At 39.5% G+C, this 23,068-nt stretch overlaps 1 protein-coding gene across 3 annotated transcripts; it reads left to right on the forward strand.

Annotated features, from left to right (window-relative positions):
- On the forward strand, window positions 1-23,068 carry ZKSCAN2 (zinc finger with KRAB and SCAN domains 2). Of its 3 annotated transcripts, none has more exons than XM_043994394.1 (8): window positions 1-97; window positions 1,302-1,781; window positions 2,279-2,465; window positions 8,169-8,266; window positions 8,637-8,763; window positions 9,646-10,323; window positions 15,008-15,496; window positions 21,651-23,068. In XM_043994394.1, the coding sequence occupies exons 2-8, from the start codon at window positions 1,386-1,388 to the stop codon at window positions 22,565-22,567; spliced, it is 2,892 nt and encodes a 963-aa protein (XP_043850329.1). In that variant the 5' UTR covers window positions 1-97; window positions 1,302-1,385; the 3' UTR covers window positions 22,568-23,068. The 3 variants fall into 3 exon arrangements, with proteins under 3 accessions (XP_043850329.1, XP_043850243.1, XP_043850416.1); XM_043994308.1 differs by lacking the exon at window positions 1-97 and adding an exon at window positions 323-678; XM_043994481.1 differs by lacking the exons at window positions 1-97; window positions 1,302-1,781; window positions 2,279-2,465 and adding an exon at window positions 3,376-3,615.

Below are 23,068 nucleotides of genomic sequence, written 5' to 3' on the forward strand. Positions count from 1 at the left end.
CTGCAGGCGGCGCCGGCACGGTTCCCAGTGTTCATCGCCCAGGCCACCCGCCCTGCAGGCCAGCATCTGAGGCAGGGCCCCGACCGGCGGGGAGCGGGTGAGTCACTGTGATAATGCCTACCGGGGCCGGGGAGCGACCCCGGCTGCGGGAGGTCTGGGGTGCTTGGTCGATGGGCCTGTGGCGGAGAGGCTGGTGGAGCAGGCGAGGTGGGGCGGGGCCGGACGGGGCGGGGCCATGGTTTCCATGGCTGCGATGGGGGGGGGGGCGGGACGGGAGGCGGGAGGAGGGTGTTAATATCGGGAGGCAGGGGGCAGAAAATCGACCCGGGCGGTAGACTTCGCTCCTTTCTCCCCCAGCCGGAGGCACGGTCCAGGGACCCCCTCCCACCACCCTCCTTGGGGAGGCCGGCGTTCTGAGACAAAGGAGAGGAGCCTGCCCACCCGTGTAGGGGACCCGGGATTGTTCGGCCAGGGCCCTGCAGGGCTTTGGGGCAAGAACACAACCTGTCAGGCCCAGAAACACTTTAGAACATGGGATGGCAGGGCCGTAAGAGACCTTAGACCGTGAGGTGTCAGGGTTGGAAGGGACACAGTGGCGGGGCTGGAAGAGACCTTAGACCGTGAGGTGTCAGGGTTGGAAGGGACTCAATGGCAGAGCTGGAAGAGACCTTAGAACAGGTGATGGCAGGGCTGAAAGAAACTTTAGAACACCCGCATGTGGGGGCTGGAAGGACTTTAGAACATGTGGTAGATGACAGAACTGAGAGAGACTTTAGAACCTAGAATTTAAGAGCTTAAAGGACCTTGGAACCTAGAATATTGCAAGTGGAAGGGACCTTGAACCTAGTGTGATAGAGGTGGGCAGGGCCTTAGAACCTAAAATGTCAGAGCTGGAAAGGGATCTTAAAACTTAGAAGAGACCTTAAATTACAGAGGCTAACCCCATTTTACAGGAGTGAAAACAGACGCACAGCAGAGGTGATCAACTTTCCCAACCAAGCTCACCCAGCAAGTTAGTTGCAAATGTAGGCCTAGAACTTAGTTCCTTTTGGCCTGTTGTTATCATATCACACTAGCTTCTTCCTCTTTCTCAGAGACTCATGATCTAGTGCTTACACTGAGAGGAAATTTTTCAGAAAAACCAATTTCCTCTAACTTCTGTGAGATACAGAGCAGAATTTATAGATGAGTGGATGTGTAAATGCTCTTTGTCTTTTGAATTAGAGACAAGAAGTTGAATCAGGTTAATATGTCTGCCATGTGCTGTTTCTGTTGACTTTTTTTTCTTTTTGCCTCCCCAGAGAAGCTCCTCCCAAGCATACTTATCAGGGAGACCAAGATTTGTGACCCAACTTCTAGCCAGAGTGAGGTGGTCCCTGACATAGATGATGGCTACATCTCTTTGCCCTCCAGTGAAGCCTCCAGAGGGACACCTGATGATGAAGGTGGAAAAGGACACTTCATGGACTTCTGAAACAGCTTTTCAAGGGGAAGGCTCTAATTCTGAGATCTTTCGCAAGAGCTTTAGGCAGTTCCGTTATGAGGATGTATCTGGACCCCACGAAGCCTTCAGCAAACTCTGGGGGCTTTGCTGCCAGTGGCTGAAGCCAGAAGTGCATTCCAAAGAACAGATGCTGGAATTATTGGTACTTGAGCAGTTCCTGACCATCTTGCCCAAGGAGATTCAGACTTGGGCATGGAAGCAGTGTCCAGAGAGTGGTGAGGAAGCTGTAGCCCTAATTGCAGATTTGGAGAAAGAGCCTGGAAGACTGAGGCAGCAGGTGAGAAGAGGAAATGCAGATCTATGTAATTAGAAAAGAGTGGGAATAAGGAACAGAAAGACATAGTTAGAGAAGAGTAGGGATAAATTAGTGCATATTACTTCCCTATTAGCATCTAAATGTTTACTTCCCTGGGTAGTGCTTGTGCTGTGGCCATGTGGCAGGAGACCTCTTTATCCAGCTGTCTGAAGTCTTCCTCTGGGGATCATGTAAAATTTATGTCTGAATATGTTTTTTTCTTCTGTTGTGGCAGTGAGGAAGATTTGGCCAACTCTTCCTTTTTAAGAGAATTAAGCACACAGATACTTTGAGATGTGTTATTCCTGGATTTAGCATTCCAGACTGCTTTTCATTGCCCCAGTAAAGAACAGTAAAATTCTGGTTCCTTCTCTCCATTTCCTGTATCCCTAAAGAATATTTTCTTTAGGGATTTTAACCCTGACTCCTGCCCTTCTTTTCCCCCATCTTCATTTGTGATGATGGATATTATTTACCAGGTTACAAATCACCTGCACTTAGAGAAGACAGTATCCCTTGGAGCAGCATGGGAAGTACCAAGCTTTCAAATGGAACAAGTAGAGGGCCAGCCTAAGATGGTAACACAGGAGAAGGCTGGGAACCTACGCTTAGGACTTCAGGGACAACTAAACCATAAAGGGGAGCCCCAACCCTTACAAAAGAATGGTAAGAAGCAAATGTCTATCTTGGATAGATGAGGAAGTCTTGACCAGGCTTGAAGTCTTAGACTTGTCAAGGCCTCCAGAAGTCATCCAGACTAATGTTTAATATCATTTCCCACTTTTTAGTCATCATATATGTATTTTGCTTTATGGGATAGCATTTGTACAGTTGACTGTACATTCATTGTTCATCATGATGATGGCTAATAGTGTAGATCAACTACTCAGCTAGCTGATGAAAAGGCTTAAGGGATCAGATTTTATCTGTCTCCCTGGACAGTAGAAAATTTATTTATGAAGTATTCCTCACCCAGTTCTACTGCGTTGGCAAAGTCCTATCACCATCATTTGATAAATTCTTGCTACAGATTATAAAGCTCTTTGCACCTCATTTCTAACCCCACAGGTTGAAAAACAGTGATCCAGACCATTCTCTTGCCTCGAGGCCCCTGGACAGAACTGCACTAAATTCAGTATCTATACAAAGAAGAACAGAGAGGGAGTTATCCTTGTTAAAGCTCTCCAGATAAGACTTCCTAACCTACCTGAGCAACAAGTTTTAGTGTCTAATACCTGAGATCCTATACATGAAAGTGTTCTGAAAAGTTAAAAGTACAAGTGTGAAGTGGTATATTATCTGTTGTCCACTGCAGATTTCCTTTTTGTTCTATCCTCGGTAGACGTTATTTTTTTTTTCATTTCCTAACATACATTCCAGAGCACATACATCCCAATGAATGTTGTCCTTCAGATATCGCTTTGGTAGAATATATTCTTATTCTAGAAGTCTTTTCATTGCCCAAAACATATTTGTAATTTCTCTTTTGGAATTGCACAATGACTTGCGTTCAAATAGGTATCATTTTGATTTTAGGGGAAAAACTATTCAGAAGTAGTTAATAGTAATAAAAAGCTATGACACACCTTATGCATCAGATATGGCTCAGGATGACTTTTGTCTCTTTCCAAATATCAAATCCACCTTCAGAGAATGAAGATATGCCATCATTGAGGAAATTGAAAGCAGTGTGTCGAAAGCTCTGAAGGCAATTCCTAAAGTGGAATTCCAAAAACATTTGAAGCAGTAGCAGCATCGTTGGAATAAGTATATAGCCTCCCAAGGGGACAGCACTCATTTGGATGTATGAGTTCTGGTAGGTTTGTTAACTGGTCGTATTATTTCATAGTTGCAACTTATAAACTTAAAGACTGCCCTCAAACTAAATTATTCCAATTTCCTTTTGCATATGCCTTCTTTCTAACTCCAGTCTTTTTACTTCTTTTCTGGACCTTCTCCAAGTTTTTTCCCATCCTTCTGCCTTTTAGGAGTTCAGCACTGGAAACAGTACTCTCATTAGAACTTAACCAACTCTCTTTTAAAAGAAACTTAGGAGTGGGATTCTTTTGGGGAGAGGGGGAATACATAAGCATGAGAAGATGGGTTTGGGAGAAATTGAAACATTTGCGCAATTTGTTTTGTAAAAAGCTGTCCAGAAACCAAATGGACTGCCTCCAAAAGTAATACATACTCTGACAATGGAGGCATTTTATCAGATTTCTTAACAACTTGCAGAATCTCAAAGTAGGAAGAGACATTAGAGGCCATCTAGTCTAAACCATGCATAAGCAAGAATCTCCTCTTCAACATAGTGGATAAGTGGTGAGCATTCCTCCTTTTGCTTGATAGATCTCTGGGGAAGGAAAGCACACTTCCCAGGGCAGCCCATTCTACTTTTGAATACCTCAAGCCTAAATGCAGTTTTTACTCACTCTTTTTCTTCTGCCCTCTGATGCCAAGTGGAACAAGGCTAATCCCTGTTCTACAGAATAGCCTTTCGATGAATGAAGGCAGCTATCCTGTTCTCCCTCAGTCTTCTCCAAACATCTCCAGATCTTTCAACCTGTCCTCATGTCATGATCTCCAAGCTCTTCAGTATCCTTGCTCCCCAATAGATGCTCCAGCTTACCAATGCCCTTTCTAAAGTGTGAGGCCTCTAAGTGAACACAGCATTCCATATGTGATCTTAAACAGGACAGAATCCATCAGCTCCCTGGCCCTGGACATTTGTCTCTGACAAGTAGTCACCCAGCTTTTGTTTGGATTATTTCAGTTTTATATAGCTCAATTTGTTAGGAAGTTTTTCCTTTACATCAACCTAAAATCTGTCTCTCTGCAACTCCCAACAACCTGTGGCTCCTAGTTCTGCGTCATGGGGCTGAGAACAAATCTAATCCCTCTTCTTCGTTATAATTCTTCAGATACTTTAAGCATAATGTTTCTTCCAAATCTCTTCTCTAGGCAGATTGGCCCAGTTTCCTTCCTGGGATGACATGACCTCAAGGCTTTTCACCATTCTGACTACCCTCCTCTGGATAGTCTCCCTTTATCGCTGTCCTTCCAAAAATGTGGCATCTCAAGCTGAACACAGTATTCCAGAGGTGGTCTGTCTAGAACAGAGTACAGCATAGCTTTCACCTCCGGAGACCATCCAGCTTAATGCAGCCCAACATCTCATTAGTTTTTTTGACTGTCACATCTCCTGGATCTTTTTCATAAAAATTGCTCTCTAACTATGTCTCTCTGAATTTACAAATTTCTGGAGCTCCTTTGGAGCAGAATGATTTGGATTTAATTTAATTGCATTTGAGTTGATCCAGATTCAATGGATCAGCTGTCCCTTAGGACCTGAATCCCTGGGATTGAAGATGAAATTGAGTGGGCTTGTGGAGGGGAATTAGTGGTTGAAATACCTTTCATTTAACTATAAATATACATATGTATATACATATATATATATGAAGTTGATTTTTTGACCCCAGCTCTGTTCTAATCCTAGATTTGACAACAAGCCAAGTGTATCAGCCTCTCCAAATCTCAGTCCCCTCTTTGTAAAATGGGAATGATAATATTTAAAATACCAACTTCACAGGATTGTTGTACCAAAGGAAATAATGTATTTAATCACTTTTTAGCCCTAATGTGTTATATAAAGGTAAAATATAATGATTCTTCAAAAATTTCAATCCACCATCAGGTTCTGTTGCATAAATGTGTCCCACCCCATTGAGCAAATTGAATAATCTGGGAGCAGCACCCTCCCAAAAGGATTATGCAAAGTCCTCATTTATTCACTCTAAGGTTTCTCATGATTGTAAATACAACTTAATGTTTATACCACAAATCCTTGCCCATTTCCCTCAAGAATAAGGAGGAGGAAAGAATGGCCACCTTTGCATCACCCCACCAAGAAAATCTTCTGGGAAGTTTCTAAAAGGTAAAGTATCCCAGGGTATATAGTACAGTCTCACCCATGCATGACTATCTCAGTAGGTTGGTCTAACCAGTTAGCCTAGCCAAGCCTTTCATATTTCAGTTTACAACCCACACTACTGAATCTTATAGGCTCTCTGAGGAAGAGGGTCACTGAAATTTGTTAGCCAGAACCTGGATCTTTTCTTCTCAGCTATTCATTTCTTGAAGTCTTTATTCCTAGTGACTCTTAAGGAGGAAAGATGATATATAATCCTTGGTTACCTGATAATAATTTTAGGTGCGACTTGTTCATTTGTACGCAAATTAATCATTTAGTAGGGTTTTTTCCCAGTTTTTAAGCCTCTGGCTAGCCCCACCCACCTTCACTATAGTAATTGATGACCACTCAAAGACTATCAACTAATTCTAACAAGAAACTGTTAAGAAAATGAATCCGTGAGGGGGCAACTAGGTGGTGCAATGGATAAAGCATAGGCCCTGGATTTAGGAGGACCTGAGTTCAAATCTGACCTCAGACACTTGACACTTACTAGCTGTGTGACCCTAGGCAAGTCACTTAACCCCCATTGCCCCACACAAAAGAAAAAAAAGGAAAAGAAAAGAAAGAAAAGAAATCTATGGCTACCCCCCAAAAACACCATATTTATTTCATAAACAAATGTGACTAATATTATTCTGAATGAACCAGTTTGTGATTGATTGCTATCCTTAACTAACATGGATTGGTGCTTCTAACATGGAGTGACTTTACCTCCTTTTGTATTCACTATTCATTTGGAATTGTCTCAGAATGGTGCTGTCCCCACAATGAGAAGGAATTCCTGGTCTTAAAATGTTTGTACTCTTTTGGTACATTGATTGGCTAAAGGATGTCTATAAAGGAAAGTTTGTTCCAAAGGGAGAAATACAGCTGCATGATTGTTCACCCGAGAAAGGAGATATGTTTCAACAAAGGGGATTTAAAAGTAGGAGAAATGAACAAGCACTGGAGGAACCTGTTATAGATAACTTTCTAAAGGAGACCTTCTAGATATTTCAATTTCCTACTAAATATTCAAATTAGAGTTTTTAAATTTATAATTATATTTACCTTATATTTAAGTACATTAAGTTTCACCTTCCCTATCTGATAGATGAGTCTGATTTTAATTAACTCTGGAACCTGTTTTATAGGATTATGGGACATAAATTTAGAACTAGAAGGGGCCTTAGAAGTCATCTAGTCCACTGGTGCCAAACTTGAGACCACTGCAGCTTGTAAAACTCTAGAGGGTGAACTGAATCAGGTTAAAATGTAATGAGGAAATGTTTTTGATGATAGATAGAGATAGATAAATGGATGGATAAATAAATAAACGAATGAATAAAATAATTAATTAATAAATAAAAATACAACATAGATAATGTTTAAAAAAAATAAAAGTGGAACAAACTAAAAGGTCTAAAGACCCAAGTAAGCTTTTTCATTATACAGGGTGGGCCAAAAGTCACAGAAGGGTCTGATGTTTTGATATCTTTTTGAAAATTATTTTTTCTTTATTTCCTATAGGTAGATTTATTTCCTACATACTGTGTATGATGCTATGGTATTATAAATTCTTCTTCTTCTTCCTTTTTTTTTTTAGTGAGGCAGTTGGGGTTAAGTGACTTGCCCAGGGTCACACAGCTACTAAGTGTTAAGTGTCTGAGGCCGGATTTGAACTCAGGTACTCCTGACTCCAGGACCAGTGCTTTATCCACTTCGCCACCTAGCTGCCCCAGTATTGTAAATTAAAAACAAAAAATAAAGGAGTTTTAAATATTGAAACCCCTTTGTGACTTTTGGCCCATGCTATAAAGTTCATCCCTAGATGGTGGGTTCCAGGGTAGAAGTGGATCATAGCTTGAGCAATGTCTAAAATAGAGTATCTCTTACTTTTATCTATTCATCACCTTATAGTAATGGTAACCACCATATTATATATGCTAATTCAGTTCAACAAGAATATTTAAAAAAATTTTTAATATCTTTTGGTTTTGCATCATCTTTATTTTCATAAATATCACTCCCCCTTCCAGCAAACCATCCCTTAAAAGAAAAAAGAAAAAAATCAGCCTAGCAAAACTAACCAACACAGAAACCATGTTTAATGATATATCAATATCTCACACCTGTATTTCCCTTGCCTCTGCCAAGAAAGGAGGGAAATGCATTTTCTCAACCTTTCCTAGGGCAAAGCTTTGGTTATAATAATTACAATGCTAGGTTTTATCTTTCTATTCCTTCTGTTTATATTTAACACATATTAAAAATACATTAAAAGCCCACTGTGTACAAATCACTGGGAATATAAAGACAAAAATTAAAGTCCTTAAAGTTCTTTTAAAAAGTGAGAGGCAATAATTAAAAGACTAAAAGCCCAGTATTCTAATAGCTTCTTTCTCTTCCCTCAGCTCTGCCTCCTCCTTCATGGATTCCTGACCTTCCTGAAAAGAGGAATATTAGAGATCAGGAAATGATGTCTATGCCACTTCTTACAACTGGGTCCCAGGTACATTCTAGCTCTTTTCTCTGGCTTCCCAGAAGTCATAGGATCTCTCTGCCATCTAAATTTCTAACTGCTTCCTTCTGTTCTTTCCCAGATTTTGTACCCCATTGGGATGATTGGGATAGTTGGGAGGGTTCTTGTGTTTATTTTCTGGAGAAGATTGGACGCAACTTTTTTATAAACAATGCTGTCAAATCTCCCATGCCTAAGACTGTCCTGCAGAGGTTTTCCCCTTGACCAGCATATAGCCCATCCCAGGGCCCTTGATCACATTTCTCACCTCAAGGTCCTTCTGTGTTTCATTCCCAGCCATTCATCTCAGGAAAGAGCAATGATGTTTTCTTGGTGGTACTAGGTGTCAGTGTTGTTACAGGAACCTGTGATATGTTCAGGAATGTCCAGAAATCTCTCCCACAAGAAGTTGGGCCATCTAAATCCTGCTCACAAAAACTTCTGCAGGGGTGTCATGAAGGAGAATTATAGGAACATGGTTTCTCTGGGTAAGACTTCTTTCCTATTCAGGTTTGTGTGATCTATGGTCAGTTCTAATAATAAAATTATCACTTTCCTTTGCACTTCAAGATAAAGCAATGCCTACTTCCACTTCTCCCATGGGAGAAAACAAATACTCATCCTCATAGGCCTTCTAAAAGGAACTTTAATTAATGTTACATCCCCAAGGCTATAGAAACAAGAGGCTTTTAGTCCTGGTTTCTAGGCAAAGACTTTCTCCTCAGAGTACACACTTCTCTGCAGAGCTATAAGTGAACTAATTCTCATTCTGTACTTAAGTGTTTATTTCCATTTTTTGTATTCCCTCCTTCTCCTGTCTAACACAGCCAAAACATCTCCCAGAATTCTTTACTTATGATCCATCATACCCTTAAAAGATAAATATATTCTAAACTCATTTATTCATCACAGTTTCTCACCTCCTAACTCCCATAGCATTTTCCCTTGCATATAGTAGGCATAAATATTTGAATGCTTTCATTGAGTGCCTATTATTTATTTATTGCAGTACTAGGTGATGTGAGAAATTTTTTAAAGGAGCATAAAGCCTGATGCCTTCCCTCTCGGTGCTTCCAGTCTATTTGGTAAAGCAAGGAATGAAAAGTTAAATAACAATACAAGGCATTATATCTTCATGCCAGATAACTATAGCTAATACATACATGCCATAGGATTGTAGAGGAGGCTATGTGTGAAAGGAGCTAGCATAACAGGAGGTAGGCTTTAACTGAACTTTGAAGGGGAGATTTGGAATACACATAGAAGCATTCCATGCTGGAAGAAGTAATCTGGGTGGGAAATGCATTAATGGAACAATGATTTTGAGGCCCTTCCTGTGACAGACATGAAATATATTCCTCTTCCTATAGGAATTCCAATTTCAGCCGCTAAGAAGGTGTCCCAGCTGCCTCGAGGGAAAAAGCCATGGGTCTTAGCATTCCAAGGCCCCAATAAGAGACAGGTCCTTAGAGGCATCCACACAGGGGAAAAGCGAAGCCCTATCCAGGCACTGGCAAAAAGGAATGGGAAAACCTGGAGAGACCAGCAGCCATGGGGCTCGGAAGATGAAAAGATTGCCGGGGTACATTGGAGCTACGAGGAAACGAAGACCTTCCTTGCAATTCTCAGAGAGTCTCGGTTTTATGAAACACTTCGGGCTTGTCCTCGAAATAGCCAGGTGTATGGAGCTGTGGCTGAGTGGTTACGAGAGTGTGGCTTTCTCCGGACACCAGAGCAATGTAGAACCAAGTTCAAAAGTCTCCAGAAGAGCTACCGAAAAGTGAGGAATGGCCACGTGCTGGAGTCCTGTGCTTTCTATGAAGAAATGGATGCCCTGTTGAATCCTGGACCCAATACCACAACCACGGACATCCCAAAAGAGGCCGACTCTCCCCCAAGGCAAGGGGATGTCACTCCTGAAGCTGAAGAACAGGACAGATGGGAACAGGAAGAAGCTGCAGAAGAATCTGATGGTGATGAAATAGGCATTGAGTTCCCCCAAAAGCCTGAGATCGCTGGGGCTCCAGCCTTCCTCCAAAACTTAAGTGGTAAGGGTTTTTTTCCTTATTTTGGTGGGAAAGTAAATGTCTTGTTGCCTGATGTGGGGGGGAAAAAATCATTGGATTGGAAGTGACCAAATCAAGATTACAACATAATTATACATCCCAAAGCTGCCCTCCCCTTCCTATAGAATCCCTAACTTCCCTCAAAACTCAATTGCTATCTTCTCCATGAGGCCATTCCTTATCCTCCCAGCTACTGGTACCTCCCTTCTGAAATTACTTTATCTTTACTTTGTAAATTCCATAATAAAATCATATTAGGCGTTTATTGCAAAGTTTTTGAAAATAACTTAAATGCATTCCTTACATTGTTACTTTTATGAATTCTTTATGTTTACTTGATGTATATTTTATATTTTGTTTCTATTTTTATATGTATGTATTGTTCCTCCCAGTAAAATGCAAGCCCCTTCAGGACAGTAACTATTTCATTTTTGTCCTTGTATCCCTCTCACCTAGCATGATGTCTGACACATAGCAAGTCTATATATACTTTTTGATTTATTAATTGATTGTTGTTACACCCTATCTCTTCACAGTGACATCAGTCACAACCAAAAGTAAAGGGACATTTGGTGTTCCTAATAACAGGGTGAATCTAGTTCATATCACATTATCATGGAGAAACTTCCTTCAGCTTAAAATGCAAGATGGGGTGGCAGGTAGGTGGCACAGTGGATAGAGCACCAGCCCTGGAGTCAGGAGGGCCTGAATTCAAATCCAGCCTCAGACACTTGACACTTACTAGCTGTGTGACCCTGGGCAAGTCACTTAGCCCCCATTGTTGCCCCACAAAAAAGAGGGGAACCCAAGATGGATTTGGACCTTTTGAGGACCTTGACCTTAATTGGTTCAGACCAAATGGATCTATGTAGCTCTCCCCAAAGGGTTCCTTTCCCTATCCCTTTCCCAAAGAGTTAATCTGAACTAACTTCTAAACCTGAAGATTTAAATAATGAGACTGGTTCCAGCAGCTCTGGTGCATTAAGGAAGTAACAGGGAATCCTAAATGACTTTGTACTCCCACCCACTCCGTTATAAGAGGTACATTGTACATCAGTCTTGTCTGTCTAGTCTAGACATTCAGGGCCAATCTGAGTGGTTAAACTTGGTCTTGATCCATACACCTCAAGGACAAACCAATGATACTCTTTATTTACATTCCTTTCATTAGAGTATTTACTAAACTGTACAACCAGTACAGACTATGGCACCAGTTATATTAATTGTATTGCTGCCACGTTGTTTCCCAGCTCTGTGCATCTGTTTCTACAGTTATAAAAGAACTCTTGGGAGAAAGAGGGAACAGCATAGACAAGGTGACAGGAAAAGAAGAAAATGTTGACACGAGTGGAAAGATTGTGGGGGAGTGTTACAGCACTGAGAGCAGCAAGGTCATTAACAAGGAGGAGCTGCTTGTAGTGATTTAGGGCAGTGGTGTTCAACTCAAGAAGCAGTAAGGCCATAAATCCATACAAAAGCATCCCTGCAGCAGCATATGGACTTAGTTTTAAAAGGTGATATTATCTACATGTTATTCTCATTTTATTTATTTTGTTAAATATTCCCAATTACATTTAATCTGGTTCAGGCCACATTCAGGAGTGTTGTAGACTACATGGGGCTTTGTGTTTGACCCCTTTGTCTTAGTTACAGTCATTCTGTAGACGAAGTTTCTGGCAGCAGTGGGCACAGTCAGGGAAGACACAGCAAGATTTGGCAGTAAAATGTTTATAACAGTTAAAGGTGAATAAGAATGAGTTGCCAATGACATACAAGTTGGTTGCTCGAAATGTTGGAAAACAATGACATTACCCGTTGTGAAGAGGAAGTTGGGTCCAGCAGAAGGCTAACAGAAAGCTGAACAGCTCTAGATTCATCATCATGTTTCTTTTGAGTCAGCAGTGAAATATCTGTCAAAGGTATCCTGCAGTTGAGTATTCTTTAGGCATAATTAAATGAAGGAATTCAGAAATAAGTAAACATGTATTAGCTGCATACAGATACTGTTACTTTATGCCATAAAGATGATATTTGGTTCCTCTTGACCACTTTGCTTGTAATTAGGACATACTTCCTGCAGGTGAACAGCCTTGGTTACAGGTTTGTGGGAGTGTTTCAGCATCTTTTCCAGTTGTCAGAACCTTGCAGCTCTCCTTCTTATACAGCCAGTCATCAAATATTCTATAGGGAAAGCATGTCCTTTCATCTTCCCTGCTCCTAGTTTTTCCCATCTCACATTTATCTGATCAGAAAAAGATTTATCCCTCTGTTTTTTTCTTTTTAAGAAGACTTACTCCCTCCCCTCAGTTTCGTATGTACATACAATAGTCCTCTCATCAACTATTGATAACTCAAAAACTTAATTATTTTCAAGGGATCTTATCCCTTTAAAATAAACAGACCATTTAAAAATACTTAAGCAAAACAGAAAAAGAGTTTTTAAATGGGTATAAAGTAGCTTAAGTTAGGGTGGTAACTAAATTCTTGGCAGGAAATTACTTGTTCCAGGATTGGAACATGCAGAAAGATATCAGGAACCTAGGGCACATCCATATGGATCTATAGTCAGTCAATGGAGGGCTTAAATGTCAGTCTTCTGAAAAACGTTCTATAGGAATAAGCAGAGAAGTAAAAGGCAGACTCCTGCTGTTTTAGTAGACATCTAAATGATCCTTTGGGGAGCATTCATGTGACCCTTTGGTAAGCAGTACACTAAAAATCCCTAAGGATGGGGTGGGAACAAGAACAAATGTCTAACTACCTGTGGAAGTGTCTAATTCAGTAGCGGGTTTCAATTCCATATGGATAATAAAAATTTCTGACTCCTTTGTACAGTATCCTTGGTACATACTGTATTTCTTAGTTCCTAACCCAGTGAGACTCCTCTGTGATATGATCTCTTTCATGAGAGTGCAGTGTTCAAGCTTAGAACTGTGATGTGAATTTAAAAAGGACTTCACTGCAGGTCACTAAAGAGGAATGAATGATGTATAAATGACATAAGGTCCTAGGAATGAATTAATTTGATATTTCTATAAAACTGGCTTTTCATCAGCGTGGGTACTCCTTTACCAGTGCAGATAACAACCAGCCCTTCTTTACTTTGCTGACTGATTGTGGCATCTGGGAAATTCTGGGGCCTAAAATCTAAACTTACCTCTTCTCAACTTCTATTTACTTCAGCTCTTTCAACCTGTTTCCTCATCTGTAAAATGGGGGTAATAACTTTTGTATCACCACCTGCCTTATAAGGTTGTTGTAAAGAAAGCATTTTGTAAGCATTTTAAGAACCATGTAAGTTGTTGTTACATTTCTTAATTACTATACTTCATTGATTCTCTGTTTCACACAGATGTATGATCTACACTAAATGTGTCAAATCAGATTTAAATGTAATTGGAAAATATTTAACAAAATAAATAAAAATACAGCAGCAAGGATCCATTTCTGTTCAAGTGTGACACCATGGTCTACACAGTGATAAAAAAAAAGAATTTGCTTTCCTGATTCTGTGACTATTCATGCTTCTCCTGAGTCAAGGCCGAGAATGTAGAGCTTTAAAACCCATTCTTAATCAATTCTTTTCACTCACAGCCTCCAAATTTTTACATGAGGGAGTTTGACTATATGATCTATAAAATCCATTCCAGTTCTAATGTTCTGTGAAATTCAGATAGATACCAGTAGATATGAAGGTCTCTTGATGAATTTTTTTTTTTTTTGTGAGGCAATTGGGGTTAAGTGACTTGCCCAGGGTCACACAGCTAGTAAGTGTTAAGTGTCTGAGGCTGGATTTGAACTCAGATACTCCTGAATCCAGGGCCGAGTGCTTTATCCACTGCGCCATCTAGCTGCCCCTCTCTTGATGAATTTTAAAATATTTTAGCTCTTAATGTTAAACTTTTTAAAGTATTAAAATATTTTTGTTGAATTTTTTAAATTTTATTTTTTAAATTAATGAAAATCCACTCTTTTTCCTCCCTTCCCTTCCCATTGAAAAAGAAAACCAAAACCCTTGTAACAAATATATATATATACATATAAAATCATGCAAAACAAATTTGGCTATGTCCAAAAAAAATACATATCCTCAGTCTGCACCTTATCACTTCTCTGTCAGGAGGTGAGTAGCATGTTTCCTCATAAGACATCTGAAATTGTCATTGGTCATTGCATTGATTATAGTACTTAAGTCTTTCAGATGTTTGTTTTTACAATATTGTTGTCATCGTATAAATTATTCTTATTCTGCTCACTTCATTCTGCATCATTTCATACAGGTCTTCTTTGAAATGGTCCCCTTTCACCATTTTTTATAGCACTAATGTATTCTATCACACTGAAATACCATAATTTGTTCAGCCTCAGTTCCTCAGTTGATTGATACTTGCTTAGTTTCTATTTTTTGCCACCACAAAGTACTGTAAACATTTTTATACATGTGGGTCTGAAATTTTTCTCTTTCTTTAATCTGTTGGAGTATAAACTACTCTGGAGTAGTATTTCTGGGTCAGAGTTTAAGTAACTTGATTGAATATTTTTTATGGTAGACTGATGAAAGGAGAATTTCTGGTGATTCCTCAGAAAAATTATTACAAAAAATCAACAGCTCATCTGGTGCTGCATGCTTCTAGTCTTATCTTTCAACTTTGTGTTCTGATGGCAGGTGTGCACTGGGGCTATGAGGAAACTAAGACTTTCCTTGACATTCTTAGTGAGTCTCAGTTTTATGAAGCCCTTCAAGCCTGTCATCGAAAGAGCAAAGTGTACGGGGCAGTGGCTGAGCAGCTTCGAGAATGTGGCTTCCTTCGGACAGCAGAACAGTGCCGGACCAAGTTCAAAAGCCTTCAAAAGAGTTATCGCAAAGTAAGGAATGGCAATGTGTTAGAATCATGTGCATTCTATGAGGAGTTGGATGCACTGATGAATACCCAGGCTTCTGCCTCCTCCATTGATACCCTGAAACAAGTAAAACCTCTGATGCAAGGAGAAAATGGTGTTGAAATTGAACCCCAAGAGCCAGGAGGCTGGGAACATGAGGAGTCCTTACAAGTGGCTGTGATGGAAGACTCTGACAGTCAAAGAATTTGTACCAAGGATCTAAAAGAGGAACTTGAGTCTCAAGGAGCTCCTACTTTGAGTCAAAGCCTGATTGGTAAGAACCTTCCTCATTGAGGTCCTACCCTAAAAGGGAGAAAGTAGGACATAGTCAAAAAGCACTGGTTTCCAAGTTGAGAGACCAGTGACAACTGAAGTAGATGAGAAACCTCCAAGGGAGACCATATCTAGAGAGGAAAGTGAAGGGCCTGAGGTCAAAGACAACCACACTTAGAGGACAAGCAGCAGAGCCAGTGGAGACAAACAGGACAGATAGACAAGTAGTAGGAGAACTGGAATAGTGCAATGTCACAGAAGCCAAGGCAGGCGAGCAAGGGTACAACATGTGAGAGGGATCAAAAGCTTCAGGGAGGTCAGCAAGGATTAAGATGGAGAAAAGATCATTTGATTTAGTAACCTCAAGAAAGAACAATTTCAATAGAGTGGTAGGAGCAGAAGACCAGTTGTAGGGAGTTAAACAGTGGGCAAATGTTGAGAAATAAACCTAAATTGTTTTTTTCAAGAGGTTTGGTAATAAAAAGAAGGTATTTTTAAGATGAGAGAGTCCTGAACAAAAATCAAATGTGTGTATTGAGATTAAATCACTGAAACTGCTATCCACATGATGCTGAGTGCACATATATAATAAGCACTTAATGATTTTGTTATTAAATAAAAGAACTCTAAAGGAAAACAAGTGAAATTGTGGGAATATTGACTAAAAAAACTAACCTGAAGTTAAAAATAGTTACCATGCCAGAAAGCTGGTATATTGCCAGCATGACTCCAATCCTATAAAGTGTTCCAGAGGAGACCCTTAGAAATGCAGGTGAGGGACTTTCACTTCCATACTGGGTAAACTCATGCAATATCAATACTCTGTTTAATTCAACAAATATTTATTAAGCATCTACTGTGATAAAGATGAAAAATGACTCAGTCCTTTCTTTTCAAGAAGCTCACAATATAATGGAGGGGTCACACATAAGTAATGTCACAAATAAGTCACAAATAAGTATGATATGAGAGAGAATGTGGAGGAGGCCAAGAATGCCAAAGAAAGGAGATAAAGTGCTAGGAGAAATACAAGGGAGAATCATTGAACACAAAAGAAAGTTGGGAGAAAGGCAGCCTCATTATAAGGGAAATCAAATTGCACTAATATAGTGCTTTGTGGGGTACAAATAAGCCAAACAAAGAGAAAGCAGTGGACATAATCATATGACCTTAGTGCTAAGAGACATCTGGTCTCGCTCAGTTCATTTTCCACATGTGGAAACTGAAGCCCATAGAGGGGAAGTAATGTGCCCCTGTTCACATAGCAAGTTAAAGGCAGAGTTAGGATTAGAATCCAACTCTGGTTCTCAAACCACTGTTCTTACCACTAAGCAAGAAATGTTAAACAAAGAATCACACTAAGGATGATTTTTGTTGGGATTTGGTTGAAGCAGGGGTGTATTATTTATTGGAAGCCTGGAGTTCTAAATTGTCAGATATAGAAAATGGGTTCGAATTGGGAAACAGAGAATAAATGGGCACTTTTCTATTCTAGGTCCTGAGCATCCATCTGGCCTCATTCCACTAACTCAGAACTGGTGTGAACTCTAACTCTATGCTCTGTAATTACAGTAGTCCTATAGGAGGCTTCATCTTTCATAGCCAGCTTCTACTTGAGGGTGCCTCACCTGTAGAGTGAGCAGGGGTATGGGGCCATTCTGCCACATAGGGCAGATAAAATGCCAGTGTTAACAAATAGATGAAGAAACATATTTAGTACTCAATGCAGTAGCCAGATATCTTCATGCCACATTCACTGAAGATAGGGAGAGGGACTGGGACTGGATCTGTGACTTTGTTGATATAGGGAACTGCCAGATGAGGAAACTCCCGCTGCCAGTGCAGTTAGTGCCTTCTGTGCAGCTCTTAGCACAGGGCTTGACACATTGCGAGTACTGTATAAATGTTAGCTGTTAGCTTATTATTCTAAGTTTGCTGATATGGGGGATGCTTGTGTATTATATAAGCTCTTTGATAGTAGGGACTATTTTATTTGTATATCCAGCAGCTAAGTGCTTAATAAATGTTTGTTTAATTGAACTGAATAAAGTACCTTCCAATGCTTACTCATTGAACATTAGCTAGGTGACCCTGGGCAAGTTATTTAATATTTCAGATTTTTTATTTCCAAAATGAGGATCATAATTAAATCACCTACCTCACAGAGTGGTTAGAAGGAAAGAGTTTTACACACCTTCAGGTGTGTGTGATGTACAATATTAATATTCAGAGTCATAGAATATTAGAGCAGGAAGTAACTTTAAAGAGCTTCTGGTCCAACCTCTTATTTTACAGATGAGAAAAGTAGAGCCCAGAGAGGATATATGACTTCCTCAGAGTCACACAGCTAGCTATTGGCAGTGCTGGGAATAATATATAGCTATATTGTCTAATATTAGAAAAACAGACTGAGGAGTGTAAAAAAAATGAGAAGAAATGAAGTCGTTAAGATCCATTGTCATTAACACAGGAAATACTGCATATTCTAGACTACATGTAACACTTTAACATGTATTTATTTACATTTTCTTTATTAAAATAGAGAATCTCGAAACCATTTCTTATTACTTCTCATGATCTAGCACCACAAAGATTATTTGGCCTACTCCAAAGAGGTCTACTTACTAAAAAGAATGTGTAGGAGTTGAGAGTGAGATATTGTTTCCAAATTAATGATCAAGCCTTCCCTATATTTATTTTTAAATTTCCATTGACCTTGTTGTCCCTGTGAGCTATCATCCTTTTCTTTGGTGCTAGCATTAGAAAGAGTGGTCTTGGGGGCAGCTAGGTGGTACAGTGGATAAAGCACCAGCTCTGGATTCAGGAGGACCTGAGTTCAAATCCAGCCTCAGACACTTGACACTTACTAGCTGTGTGACTCTGGGCAAGTCACTTAACCCCCACAGCCTAAAAAAAAAAGAGTGGTCTTTATGGTCTGACTCTACTTCCTCCCTATCTATTATCAGCACTCAAACTTCTGTCTCTAAGGTCATTTATGATCTAATTGTCAAATCCAGTGACCTTCCCTTAATCCTCATCCTTCATCTGTCTGCAACATTGTTCTCTCCTGCTCCTATTTGTCTAGCCATTCAGTCTCTTTATTTGGTTCCTCTTCCTCCTCCCATTGCCAAAGTTTGTATTTCCCAAGGATCAGCCTGTTTCTCCTCCTGTTGGCTCCTCCTTGGTGACCTCAACCACATTCATGATTTGAATAATTTTACGGCAAATGATCCTCATATCTAGATCTCTACTCCCAATTTTTCCCCTGAGCCCCAAGCTCACATTTCCAGTTACCTATAATATATTCTCAACTGGATGTCCTACTAATATAAATTCAGCATATCTGAAATTAATCATCTTCCGCCAACCTCCTTCCTAATATCTCCTTCCCTATTTCTCATGATGGCACCACCATTCTTCCAACCATTCAATCTTGGAGTCATCTCTCTTCCCTCCACAGTGCCCATATTCAAACAGTTACCAAATCTTGTCAGTTCTACCTCCAAAATATATTTCACAATCATCCTTTTAAACCTTAACTTGAACATTTGCAATGGTTTCTTAACTGATCAGCCTCCATTTTTATCCTTCTCAAATTGGTCCTTCACATTTCTTCAGAAGTAAACTTTCTGTCAGACATGTCACATCACCCTTTTAAAAAATTCTTCAGTGACCCCACATCATCAATTGAATTAAGCCGATTTCAAGGTTCCCTGTAATCTGCCTTGAGCCTACTTTACCAGCTCTATTTCCTACATTTAACAACTCTATACTCTATACTCACTACTCCTTTATTTCTTCCTTCCTTTCTTGCCTATCTGCCTTTCCCTATGCCTGGAACTCCCACATCTCTGCCTCTTAAGAACCCACTTTTCCTTAAAACTCAGTTGCAACCTCCTCAATTGAAGCCTTTCCTTTTTCCTCTACCTAACAGCATTCTCTTCAGATGTCCTATGTGACTTTCTTTGATCCCTTACACTTAGGCCCACTTTTCCTATAATTGTTTCTGTATCTGTTTTATCTCCTCTATTAGATTATAAATGCCATGAGAGTAAGATCACCATTGTTTTTCAGTCCCTAATGTCTAGCGCAATGATCTGTACATCATAGGCACTGAACGAATGTTTACTGAATTGAATTAACTATTGGAATCATAAGATTTTAGAGTTGGAAGAAACCTTAACAGCCTTCTGATTCAGCCCATATTGGAAAGGAATCTGCACAATAGCATTCATCTGACAAGTGGTCATCTAGCCTCTGCTTCAAAGACCTCCATTGATTAGGAATCTGCTAAACTCAAGGCAGCCCATTTCACTTAATGACAGCTCCAATTGTTAGGTTTTTCTTAACATCAAGCCTAAATTTGCAACTTCCACACAGAACTCCTGCTGTTTGGAGCTAAAGAGAACAAATTGAACCTCTCTTCCATATGACAATGCTTCACATACTTGAATACTAATATCAGTCCCCTTCCTTCCCCCAACTAAATATCCCTGGTTGCTTCAATTCTTTCACAACATCAACTCGAGGCCCTTCACCATCCTGTTCTCCACTGAACACTCTCCAAATTATCAATGTCCTTCTTAAACTGTGGTGCCTAGAACTCAGTACAATACTCCAGATGTGGTCTGACAAGGACAAAGTACAATGAGGTTATCACCTCCCTTTTCTTGGAAGCTAAGCCTCTCAACGTAGCTTATGATCTCAGTTATTTAGGCTTCTGCATCTTACCACTAACTCATATGGAGCTTGCCGTCCACTAAAACCCCTGGATCTTTCCAGATGAATTGTTCCTGGCCACACCTACCCTATTTTATACTTGTAAAACTGATTTTTTAACCCAGTTTTAATTTGGGATCAATTTTAAGACTTTACATTTGTCCCTTTTAAAATTTCATATGATTAGATTACATCACATGCACTAGTCTGTCAAGATCTTTTAAGATCCTTTCTTTGTCACCTAGTGTTTTGTGTCAATGTAATGAGTATACCAACTATGCCTTTAAATCATTAATAGAAATGCTAAATAGCACAGAGCCAAGCACAGATACCTGGGGGACCTTACTGAAGACCCCTTGCCAAGATATCACTGAACCATTAAAAATTCTTTAAGATAGACCATTCAACTAATTCCTGATCCATCAATTTATATTATCATCTATTACATGGCCCCTTCTGCTTCTAGCTAATCACTGCTTTTTCTAGTTGTTTCCTAACCAAATCTGAATGATTGGCTCTGAAATTTTCCCAGGCATCAGAATCAAGTTAACTGGACTACAGTTTGCAGACTTTTCTTTTTGAAAATTAGTATTACATTTGTTCTACTTTGGCCTTTTTATTAATTATATTTTATTAATTATAATATATTTATATTATATAAATATAATATATTTATATAATATAAATATTATATATTATATAAATATAATATATTTATATTATATAAATATAATATATTTATTAATTATATTTTATTAATTATATTTTAAGTTTCTGCTTTCTCTTCAATTCAGCCCTTCTCACACCTGCTACAATAATCTTCCTAATATACAATTCTCACCATTTGACTACCCTACTTAAAAACCTTCAATGGTACCCTGTATGTAGGACAAAATACAAACTCCTCACCATGACATTTAAGACCATCCACAATCTGTCTCCAACCCACTTTTCCAGATTTATCCACATGATTCCCCTTCATCCATGTGTAAGCCAAACTGGACAACTGGTTGTTACTTGTTACTTGGTCTTGTCCTGCACTCTCCTGCCTCTTTGCATTCCTGCAAGCTGCCCCAAACTGCCAAGCCTGAAACACATCCCCTCCTCATCTTTACCTACAGAAATCATCTTCTTTCAAAACTCAACTCAAGTACCAGTTCTTCCATGAATGCTTCCTTAATTCTTTTCCCACTTCACCCTCCTGAAAGTTTTCTTTCCTTCCTCAGATTTTGGATCTTCCCTTTCCTGTACCACATTCAACTTTTTATTTATTTTGTATTTTATTAGATGTATATGATATTACCCCTAATAGATTATATGTTCCTTTAGGGCAGAGACTTGTTTTTTCATTTATATTCTCCAGAACATAGCATAGTATTTCATACTTCCTCCTTCTGCTTTGGCATAGAATCACATATCTGTTTTCCTTTTTTCAGGCTTTGAGATGAGTAGTAGAAATAAGAAGGATCCAACACAAATTTATGAGAAAGAAGAACTACATTCAGCATTACCAGGAAAGTACAAAGATGGCATTCCCCATGATCTTGATCCAAAAAACAGCCACAAGAGGGAGTGCAAGTCTGAAAGACAGTGGAGAAACTGCTTCCCAGGAGATAGACAAGGAAAATTCATTACCCAGCAGAGAGATTTAGGAAAGGTATTAGGTCATCGGAGACCTTTCATGGGACGGAGACCTTACAGATTTTTCAGATATGGGAGAAGTTTTCTTCAGAGCTCACAACTTATGTGTCAGGCAACTCATCAGAAAGAAAACCCGTACAAATGTAATGTGTGTGGAAAGTGCTTTAGTAGAAGCAGGAGCCTTATTAGACACCAAAGAATCCACACAGGAGAGAAACCCTTTAAATGTCTTGAGTGTGGGAAAAGCTTCAATGACTCCTCAAACTTTGTTGCTCACCAGAGAATCCACACAGGAGAGAAACCCTATAAATGTAATGTGTGTGAAAAATGTTTCAGTCAGAGCTCAAGCCTTATAATACATCAGAGAACCCACACAGGAGAGAAGCCTTATCAGTGTGGTGAGTGTGGGAAAAGCTTCACCAACAGCTCTCACTTTAGTGCCCATCGTCGAATACACACAGGAGAGAATCCCTACAAATGTGTGGATTGTGGGAAAAGTTTTAGTAACTGTACCCGATTTAGAGAACATCAGAGAACTCACACAGGAGAAAAACCCTATGAGTGTTCTCAGTGTGGTAAAAGTTTCAGCAAAAGCTCAGCCCTTACTAAACACCGAGGAATCCACATGAGAGAAAAGCTTCCATCACAACTTAAATCTGATTATACTCCAGAAAATTTAGACAGGGCTGAAGAGTTTGGAAAAACTTTTTGACAGAGGTCCCATCCCCTAACTAAATGTCCCTTTGGCTTTAAAAAGTAGTTTGCAGAACTTCATCCTCATTCGTAAAATAGTTAGTCACAGTCCTGGAACCAATTTTGTATTTATTATAAAAAATAACTCTTAAGACAGCCAGGAAATGTTGATGTTCAGGTGGCATGGCTCAAATTCCTATTTGTGCTTCTAACTTGATAAATCTTCTCCTGATTCTTCTATATGACTTGATCTCTCCTTCAAAAAAATAGTGAAAACATGGGGTCTGACTTCAAGATGTAAATCTGTTCTGTATCTTATGGCTATTTCTATTGGATTATTGATTCAAACAATACAAGTTGGAAAATGTTTCTTCAGGGAAATGGGAAATGCTGAAAGTATTGCTTACAATCCCCAAAAGAACTTGGGCTAATTGGTATACCAGAATCCTGGGTCTGAAAGGATTTTCAGGAACCTCTCCCCAGAATTATATCTAAACCATCTTAAACAGATGATTAACTG

This window comes from Dromiciops gliroides, chromosome 1 (genome assembly GCF_019393635.1).
Source record: "Dromiciops gliroides isolate mDroGli1 chromosome 1, mDroGli1.pri, whole genome shotgun sequence".
NCBI lineage: Eukaryota > Metazoa > Chordata > Mammalia > Microbiotheria > Microbiotheriidae > Dromiciops > Dromiciops gliroides.

Bases quoted from the DNA above. Each gene is read 5' to 3' on its own strand.
- ZKSCAN2 (XM_043994394.1), top strand. From the start codon at position 1,386: ATGATGGCTACATCTCTTTGCCCTCCAGTGAAGCCTCCAGAGGGACAC. The intron at 1,782-2,278 runs GTGAGAAGAGGA...ATTATTTACCAG, and splicing joins CTGGAAGACTGAGGCAGCAG to GTTACAAATCACCTGCACTT. The intron at 2,466-8,168 runs GTAAGAAGCAAA...CTCTTCCCTCAG, and splicing joins CCAACCCTTACAAAAGAATG to CTCTGCCTCCTCCTTCATGG.